The sequence below is a fragment of the Athalia rosae genome, chromosome 1 (assembly GCF_917208135.1).
Source record: "Athalia rosae chromosome 1, iyAthRosa1.1, whole genome shotgun sequence".
Lineage (NCBI taxonomy): Eukaryota > Metazoa > Arthropoda > Insecta > Hymenoptera > Athaliidae > Athalia > Athalia rosae.
The window spans coordinates 21,466,159-21,476,311 of NC_064026.1; the positions used below are offsets into that span (position 1 = coordinate 21,466,159).

Below are 10,153 nucleotides of genomic sequence, written 5' to 3' on the forward strand. Positions count from 1 at the left end.
AAAATAAATAAATTAAAAAAATTGACAACCGGTTTTTGCCCTCTCTTCAGAGTTAATTTGGTAGGGGGTACCCGACGTGTATACATCCTTCATGGTAGGGAAACGATGGGGGGTTAAGACAAACACCGATGTTTTTATCGTAAAATTCCACGCGCCCGCGGGTCCCACCTGCCATTTGACGATACACGTAACTTAAAAGGATGCCGGTCGCGACTGATGCTCGACTAAAAATTACAATTCGTCGATCGCTTTGCCCTCCATAATTTGAAACTTGATGTTTTATTTTGTCCTCTTACAATGGGTCTGCATTTATGAGATCGTTTCCCGTTGATATTCTAGCATCTGAATCACTCCGATCGTCGAGAAAAAGAGCATAGCGTGGCCGTTGGATCCCGGATATTTTCGAACCTTCTTATGAATACGACTGTTTTTATACGATTCATTGTCAGTTATTTTCCCGATGAGGTAACACTAAATTCAACGCGTGGAAAGATACGTCTGCAGTTGTATATAAAATTTATACCACGTAGCGCAGGATGACAATTCTATAATGTATAACAAGTATATTTGAGTTGATCTCGTTATGATTTTGTAAAATGAGTGAATATGATTAACGATAACGAGGTAAAACGCTGGTCCCTTTTACGATACGAACCGAACCGGCGCCTGTGAAAATTTAATAATATTCCAGAATTATTATATATCGATCGAAGGTTGTTGAGCGTATTATAGTGCTCAATTCGTCAACATTCCTGAAATGATCAGCTGAACGTGACGTCATAAACGTCGATTATTGCCTTTGAAATAAGATGCGCCGATGATTTTGTTGATTTCGCACGGTCATCGACGAGACTCTGGACTCAATTCTCCTCCAGGAACCTTGGCCCAGAATGTATAACGACATTTAATTTTTTTGTAAAACAGCCCGGGTTTCTCTTGGGAGGGTAGCGCGTGAAAATCATATTACATCGGGTTTTTGGCCGCGCAACGTAAACAAGGTTCTTATGTAAATAAGACCACTAGGGATTCATTATGACTACTCGCGCATTTTACATAGATATACGCAGAAGCTCTCAAAAACAACAAATACGAAAAAATAAAAAAACATTCCAAATTCTCATGAACAAATCTATACTCCCACAATTCTCGCATCGTGAAATTCGGAGTTGTAGGAAAAAAAAAAAAGATATTGCATAATCATTGATCGAAACCGAAATCGTCTGTCGTCGGTATTATACACAGCAGTTTGAGAATTTTGAAAAATTTGGCCGATATTGCGAATATTACGAATTAGTTACGCATAGATTCGGTCGTTTGTGTACGTGTGTATGGGCGACACCATATACTTGGGTCGGGTTAATAATATGCGCGGAATGCGCTTTCGCAATCGAATCATAGATCCGATCACCTCGGAAGAAAGTGTCGTATGCAGCAGCGCAAGGGGCGAACGGAGGTCTTCGGGGTGGCGGTAGGAGGGAGAGGAGGGCCGAAGCTCGATTCTCGATGGCTCCTTGCTCCTCGGAGGCTTTGGCTGGCGACTCTTCTCGCGACGTCTTCGTATCGCCGCAACAGATGCCCGTTGCGCAAGCTGGCGTGGGCGATGCTGTAACCGGTGATGGTTATATGTAACCCACCGACGAACACACCGTGTCAATTCGTACGCGTATACGCTATCAAACTTACGCGACATATTACCTACGATCGCATCATCACTGGATAAACTGATTGAATCATCCGTTCGCCCTTTATAGATAGCCACGCGGCTTATGGGCATTATGGATTTCGCAAATGCGAGCAGCGGTTGAAATCATACAACAATAGGTGTGGATCATTGATCGCGTGATTCATACATGCATCGTATAGCCGGATAGAGGCGAATCATAATATGATTAGCGATTTAACTTGCTCTCGTATATTAATACGAATTTTATATAATTCGAATAATAATTGTTGTATAATTTAGCCTTCGCTCCGCAGCGATATAAAGTATATTGTAATTATTACGAGAAGAATTTATATAAGACGGTGTAGTGTTGCATTATAATGGTGTAACGGTGCGCGAATATTTGCTATAGCCTAAACCTCGCAATTTGTAACTTCTAACGGCGTTTTTGCGGAATAAAACTTTCGTATAATCACATTCGGCGTGATGTAAATTTTTTCGGTCAGGTGCCAAAGGTCCAGGTGCTGTTCGTTACATGTAACCGCGACAGCTCAAACCCCTTTAACGATCAACTCCGCGGATTGCGTGTCGAGAGTAAGGTGAGAAAAGAGCTCTTATCGTGGGCCATTAAAAAGCGTGGTGCGGAATATAATTTGGCTATTGTATGTTATATGACGCAGCTGACAGCGACGTGCCACATCGATTCAGAGCTTTCGGTATAAAGGTCATGAAGGGTTCGCATACGACTGATATTAAACGTGAAAAAGAAACTCGACGACTCATTCCTCCTCATCATCCCCCGTTTATTACACACGTTTAACGCGATTCTGATGTGCGATTTCTGCGGATTCCCTGAAGCGCGTTGTAAGGATCCGGTATGACCGATTAACTGGCGGAATGTCCAATTAGTAAAGTAGTCATTAGAGTATGGAGTATAAAAAAATTCGAAAATCAGAGAAATTTTATATAACGGGTCAACTCTAGTCTTTGCGAAATATGGAAATTCGTTTGGTCACCGTGCCCGGGCATCTCACTTTTTTTTTAATGCCATTTTTAGAGCGAAACTGCTGGTCTCCGGCCTAAATCGTTCGCGGACGCCAGTCAGCCGCGTCACGTGTGTCATATAATACATATATTAAAACTATCAAATTATGCAACGCGCTGTATGCGACTAATTATATCACATTATTATGTCAATTAGTCGCGAAATGTAAATATATATTATACGGATTGATCGAAAAGATTGCGCGTCGCGTCTCGCTGCACAATTCATAAGCGGAAGGTTATATGGAGGGGGCGTGAAAAAATTTTGAATATCTGCAGACGAAAAAAATATTCCATGTGTCTTCTCTTTCGTTTTATTTTTATAAATTTTTTTTACTCTATATTAATTTGATTTGAATTTATACAAATTTTACATCACTTTATAATTCCCGCATGTACCTACATATATATCTGAAAAGCCATGTTACCAGTCGCTTATAATATTAACATTTAACAGATCCAATCAATTCCAAAGTCTCATCGTATATCGCTCTATGTATATCCGTATGTATAATAAGCGATCACGCGGTAGTCTTCATTCATACAAAAATCGATAATAATCCATCACCCCGCCAACGGTGGTTCCAATTATCGCGCGTGTATAGAGACTCCGATTATTGCAGTCTTGGTTCTAGTTGAAATATCGATACCTAAGCTGCACTATGGTATATTTTACTCCTTTAATTTCACGTCAGATATAAGGTGTTTTGCGAATCTTAACTCATGATACATTTACATTGCAAGAAATGACATTTAACGCGTTGATCTTTCTTCTAGTAATTATGTATCATACGGAATTACACAGAAAAATAATCAAATTGAAAAAGACTGCAGTATTTTCGCCTGATATATGTAACCTTCGACAGAAATATACGATGCAGCTATTTTTTACGCGCAGTGTTCACAAATATAGTGTAACAAAAATCGTTTTCGGTACGATACGTATCATATCCAATATACCTTTAGTAGGTATACGAAAATTTGCTTGCTTAAACCGTGATATTGATGACGTTCCGAGACAATGAGTCAAATAATATAGCTGGGTAAATGTGCGGGCCTAATCCAGTGGTGAATTAATATGCATAACTATGTAGCTTGGTAAATATATGCGTATTATAAATGAACGGCAATGAATTAGATCATGAATTATTAATGTATATTTGTACAGATCAACGAACATAAAAACTAATGACCTTGAAACTTAACCCCTTATAAAAAATTTTATTACCTTATCCATTTCTATCGGGTGCATCATTTACGATTTTACTTGATAAATATCAGTCTCTTGTAACACGTCTATAAAAATTAATATGTTCGATCAACACGGATGACATCTGATGCCGCCACGCGTGTGTCCGGTGTACACAGAACAAAAAAATCGAGTTCATGAACTGTATAAGGATAAATCATTTTTCCAAATTACCCAATTTATCGATACTGTCAAGTCCTTTGCTCATGACACGTTGCAAATGAATGGTGGGAGTGAATCCTCCATAACAGATTTCTGTCATTCTCATTTACGTTACACTTACAATTGTTTCGCTAGCAAAAATTCCCGAATTTTTTCCCCAATCTGTCTGTGTAGGAGTAAATCAATTGCGTTGAATAAAAACTTCGATAATAATATTCGATTTTGCAAAGAGGATCAAGACCGCGGTATATGGATGTTAAGATCAAGCGGTATTTCAGTTGATGGCATTCCACACAAATCACGAATGAACTTTAAAAAATTTCTGTTGGTCTATGAAAATTCCAATCGCGGCTCGAACTTGTTATACCTGGTGGGTATATCCACGATATTATTACCCAGTCGCCGTGGCCACGTAGTTGGCATAAAGTGTCACCTCTCGATATATAATAGTCCTGTTCGCTGTTTAAAAATTTATCGCGGAATTTTATGCGTTCGATATTCAAATTTGACAAGTAATACTGTTTTCTACACTCCTTCCCCTGCGGCTCGTCTCCTAATTGCATCACACGTGCGCCGAAGATTTTTTTTATTTTTATCAAAAATATTTATTTCGATTGATTCGGACTCGGGATAAATCTTTTTTTTGGTATAAGAACGTTGTACTTAAATTGCCAGCGTATTATGCGTTGAATAGATCTTGCTTTATAGCTTCACCCGAACGAAAGATCGGTACATAGATCAGAATTGCGTCGAAGGTTTTAATTGTTTGAGATTTTTGTTTTTTTTTCGAATTTCTATAATGAATTTTGCAGAACTAAAATCCTAGATGTCACCGACATTGAATTTTCTGCGACGACCTTCAGCGAACATAAATTTTTCTACAAACCTAGAGATATAGGAATTGGAAGCGTGGACTAACTATTTGTAATACATATTATACAGATATATATAAAAAGAAAATTGAGGCATATAAATATAGGTATGTAGAAGCGAACGACCGTGACTCCAGACGACTGGATAAATTATGTAGGTGAGTATTATGCACGTTGGTACGTGTAATGGTATATTATGGTATACGTATGCACGTACGTACGTACGTACAATCGCGTTGCATCGTTCGATCCGAGCGCAGGAAGTTCACGCGTGTAATAATAAACGACAAACGTGTTTCTCTCGTTTCTGCGGCAGCAAGAGCAGTCGCTAATTGGCCATTCAGACCGCCCTCGACTTCCTACGAACGAGGCGAACGCGAGTGTCGTCTTATACCCGCGTTCAAATCTCCGCCGCCAGCTGAGATGATCGGCTACATTCGTGTTATAATAGGCGACATCGCTCCAACTTCCCACATCGATGCGAGACTATATATAATGATGGGCATATTCGAGCAGCTTCGCGTGCCTCAAAGCTGCTCTTCATATCTCTCTCATTTCTTTCGCGACGTTAAATCCGTATCATAAACTTCTCATTAATTCAATCCAATCGCTACAGGAAGTTGGATTCGCGTGATGATAATCGCGCAAGAGTTTTCGCCGTAACCGTCCTTAATTACACGCGATTTTCTACGGTCGACACGAATAGGTGTAACTTATAGTTCATTATAAGATTTTTCCTATACACCAGCTATCTCGCCAGCTATAAATACTCTTTCTCTATGTTCTGTATGCGTATAACGTGTAATAATCTTACCCAACATCTCACCTATTTGTATAGAACACACAACAATCAGCGGCGATTCATGAGTCGAGTAAATTTTCTCATCAAATTTTGGTTCGTATTTATGAGTCTTTTTTTTTCAATATAGCCACATACACACTACCCATGTTTATATGTAGTACATCGCTCAAATTCTACATAAGTATATGTGTGTGTAATACATGCAATAATTATATTTCTAAATGCATATCGCGCGGAGACTCGGTCTTCGATCATTTTCATGGCGTGCGAGGCATCGGTAGCAAAAGGCTACGCGTCAAAACACGATTGAATAAATCTTCACCACGCTCAATTTATAATTCATCGTTATCTCCCGAGTGATCCAAAGGTGATTTAGTGCCGCAAGAGTTCCTATGGAATCGTACTTCTTGTCAACGATGCTAAAGAACCAAAGGACTGCGGCCACGTACCATAGTAAAACTTGTATTCGTTTATCCATCCTAACAGATATGTGAGGCATTCCATGTCAATTCGACGATGATTTTAACCCTCGAAAATAATCTCTCCATTTTAGCTATTTTCTAAAATTTACAGCATCAGAAATACACCGAGAATGAATTTCTTACCTCTTGTTTTATAAATTTTACGTGTGAAGGTCACAGAATGCACAATAATCTTTGAATTCTCTGCTCACACCGAGTTGTGTGCGGATGAGACCACGGTGTGTGGAGTTGCCCTCTCTTCGCGAAATAACATTGCTGGAGCGTGTAAAAGTTCCGCTTACCTCGCGTAGGTCGGACTCGGGATTGTAATATCTGAAGAGCAGATATACAACTAAATATAAATTATGCAAACAAGGTTTGTTTGTGATTGGAAAATATGCGAACGATTACGAGTGCCCTAAGCACAGCGTAGGGGTCGACCGGAGGTTACGATATACGGGTACTTGTATACAGTATTTATAATGTGCACATTGCTTATTATATATAGAATGGGATTTCCCGACCCAGAGGGTTTCAACGTCAGGCTATGACATCACCAAAAGCAGAGATCAAGAATGGACAAGAGAGACTGGACCCAAACAGGATGCTAGGATTCCTTCGCATCAACTCGATTCCGTGCAGTGATTCTCAATCGCGTTATATTTCATCATTTTGATAACAAACGCGCTTCAAGTGTCATCAATCAAACATTCCGGTACATCAGACATCCGGTATTACATAGGGTCGTGAAAATTCATTTAATTCATGTTCAAATCACGTATCTTTCTGACTGTACTTCTTCTTTCTCTGCAGGAAATACAAGTGAAACGAAAAGACGTTAATCGCAACGCGAGGGGTGGAATACCAAAAGGTTTTACTCAAGAACCGAAAAAATTTTAGGGGCAATTCGTTTCTTAATTACGTACAGAGCGAGAATTTTCATCGGCCTGAGATGGTTACTTCAGACCGTCTTGAACTTGAAAGACCACAGATGACCTAAGCTTGACTTTGCCGACGTCATCTAGAATGAAGTGAGTGAGAATCGCCAGCTCAACTTCCATTTCATACCTCACAACTTTCGTACGAATCTATATATATGTAAAAGAATTTTTTTCCTCTCCTTTCTTTCTCCGATTCACAAAATTCGACCTTACGGGTGAATTGAAATGAATCACCCTGCGTAAGTTCGTGGGGGTACGTCGCGACGCCTCTAAAGCCGGATTCAGGTTAGAAGACGACCTTGGCCCAGTGGCCAGAAGAGATATACCGCGTTTTGCCATGCACGATAAATGACGAACGACGTTTGCCGCTTCGGTATGTATATCTATATAGCTTAGGATCGTCGTGAGTCGCTTCGTGATTAACTTGGAATTACGAGAATTTTGTCGAAATTCTTGTCTGGTATCTGCTACTGCACACTCGTGTAGTTAAGTATATATTGAGTGTAATGTGATTCATTCCGATCGTCGAGCTGCGGGGTATAAAATGTCGGTACGTCGATATATCACGATTCCCATGGCGTTTCATCGATTTCTAATAAATCAACGCAGCAGCTGCTTTTGCTGCATCAGGTTGAAAAAATTCTCAGGAATTTGCAATCTCAGTCTTTTGATTTATTACCTCATTATATTTTTTACACGGTGATAAACAAAATCTGTGCAGTAATACGTGTGTATAAATATACCCATGTACGGTGCAGGATCAGGAGCACCTCGAAAGATGATATTTATGTAACGCGAAAAAAGCGATCTTCGTTAATCAAATCGCAACAGCCTTTAAACTATATGACGCGACATCGGTTGTTAATAACGTCTGTCCGCCAGGGGCATCTCTTATCCGTTTCAGAAATACCGTACATTAATATAAAACGAATTTGAATATTACATGTGAAGCTGTGGAAAAAAATAGATACGAGAAATTGCAAATCAGGCATTTTTAGAACGCCCAGCAAATTCAAAATATGCGTCTTCCGGGTACGATAAAGACGATTTTAATATACCTCTAATACCAAGTATCCAACGTAACAACCTGTTATTGTGAGAATATAATCTCAACTTCAATTGAATTGTAAGGATCGCATATTTGATCGATTTGCAATTATTTAGGGTACGAGTTTTACTCTTCGGATGCCTGAATTCGAGGGATTCCCGATCTTCATTTCTCCTGAGGAAGAATGGAATCTGACTTCAACGTCCTTCTCACGCGTACAAAAATTACATTACACATAATCATCTGGTTGTGAGTGGTTTGAAATGAAAATGAACATATTTCAGAAATTGTCAAACGTCATACGATCCTCTCGTTTCTACATTAATGCCAAGAAAATACCAAAGAAATTATACGCACAGGTACACGTGGGTGAAGATCGAGAGGACCTCGTGACGCCTCTTCGCTTTTTCCCAAGGTCTAAATCGTAGCGCAAGCACCTTATAGCCCGAGCATGTTATTATGTATATTCCGAGCACCTTTCATAATTCTTGCGCGTAGGTAATGAGAATTATTTCTTCAACATTTACGCACCTTACATACACCGGATACGTACGAGTACCTGCAGCAGTTTTGTCTTAAATTTACGATTTTCTTCTCATCGCAATATAATCCTCCCAGTCTCGCGGTCGTCTGTGCTCTGAAATTACTCTTATTATTATTCTTTTATTACAGGGTTTCATTTATTTATTGAGCCGACTCAATTAATCCAGCGTATCATTGCGAAAGATAATCGAGTGACAAAAATCAGACGAGCAGTTTGTCTATCGAGATCAAGGAGTTTATCTTTCTTCAATCTCATAATTTAACTGGATCACATTTCCATCGATAATATACGATTTTTCGGACGTATGCGACGTTTTGAATAAAGTTGTATCCAAAAGTATTTTTTCCCATGGCGATCGAAATAAACTTACTTATCTCTCGTACTTTCCACTAAAATAAAGCCTCAATGGAGAAATATGAAAGATTGGCAGACCTACGGGCAAGTTGTAATACATTCGGTTGACGTCGTGCGTCATACAATCGTACATAATTTATCATTTCTGCGTTAAGAAACAATAATCAATGATAAAACCAGATACGGCAGAACTGGAACTTTGAAATTTATGGATACCCGCCGGTTCAAACTGAACCGTTAACTTATTGTGTAAAACTATGAATATCACCGCTTTAGTAAAATCGTTGCAGACACGAAGCCTGTGAGAAATTCTTTCTTTCTTTCATCGTTATAGATATGCTTTCTAGCCCGGCGGTGAGAGGTGATCTTTATATGTAGATTGTTTGTAATTGTATTGGTTAGTATACATGCATGCGTACGTAATGGAATCGCCATTTTCATTCTGTACTATTTTTCTTTATTTTATCTCGGCATAATAGTAAGGCTGTCAAGTTCACATCTGAGCCCAGGGGGCAAACGTGCGCGGTGGAGAAATTTTACGATCACCTCAAGATGAAACGGTGAAAAAAAAAAAAACTTGAGCGAAAGATAAAGTAGCTTCACATACACTCGCATATCTAATTCCTGAACATGGATAGGTATGTACGCACGTACGTACGTTCGCACACACGCGTCGCACGCGTGGTACACGGAATGTTCTCCAAGAGATTCTGTGAATCGCCCCGTTATTATACCATATCGCGAGCGAAAATTATGCCCAGCTTATTCAATTCGATCGTTGATCGACGTTTCGGTTGCTCGCACGCGATCGATTACGACGATCAATGACAAACGTATAATTTAATGAAATACCTCAATTGACAGCGCAAACTTCCATGCTCAACCGTTTGCATCACGGCTGTAGTCTTCTCCAAAAAAATTACGGGAACAGAAAAAATGTATTATCAGCGAGCAGATAAACCAGACAAAAGATGAAAAAAACGAGACAGTGATTTTCACATTGTATTCTCGCA

The 10,153-nt window shown here is 39.4% G+C and overlaps 1 protein-coding gene and 1 long non-coding RNA gene across 6 annotated transcripts; one reads left to right on the plus strand and one right to left on the minus strand.

Moving 5' to 3' along the window:
• Positions 1 to 1,058: 1,058 nt before the first annotated feature.
• On the minus strand, positions 1,059 to 1,795 carry LOC125499760. The gene is made up of 2 exons (XM_048649134.1): positions 1,684 to 1,795; positions 1,059 to 1,603 (listed from the first exon to the last, which is right to left on the minus strand). The coding sequence occupies exons 1-2, from the start codon at positions 1,772 to 1,774 to the stop codon at positions 1,284 to 1,286; spliced, it is 411 nt and encodes a 136-aa protein (XP_048505091.1). The 5' UTR covers positions 1,775 to 1,795; the 3' UTR covers positions 1,059 to 1,283.
• Positions 1,796 to 5,334: 3,539 nt separating this feature from the next.
• On the plus strand, positions 5,335 to 9,710 carry LOC125502271. Of its 5 annotated transcripts, none has more exons than XR_007280161.1 (3): positions 5,335 to 6,968; positions 7,067 to 7,567; positions 8,359 to 9,710. It is a non-coding gene; the product is annotated as an uncharacterized LOC125502271 (long non-coding RNA). The 5 variants fall into 5 exon arrangements; XR_007280164.1 differs by having other exon boundaries at positions 7,067 to 7,284; positions 7,439 to 9,710; XR_007280165.1 differs by having other exon boundaries at positions 7,067 to 7,284.
• Positions 9,711 to 10,153: the final 443 nt, after the last annotated feature.

Excerpts from the sequence above, each read along its gene's own strand:
- LOC125499760 (XM_048649134.1), bottom strand. The coding sequence starts at position 1,774 with ATGCCCATAAGCCGCGTGGCTATCTATAAAGGGCGAACGGATGATTCA. Across the intron at positions 1,604-1,683 it reads GATCGTAGGTAATATGTCGC|CATCGCCCACGCCAGCTTGC; the intron begins GTAAGTTTGATA and ends CACCGGTTACAG.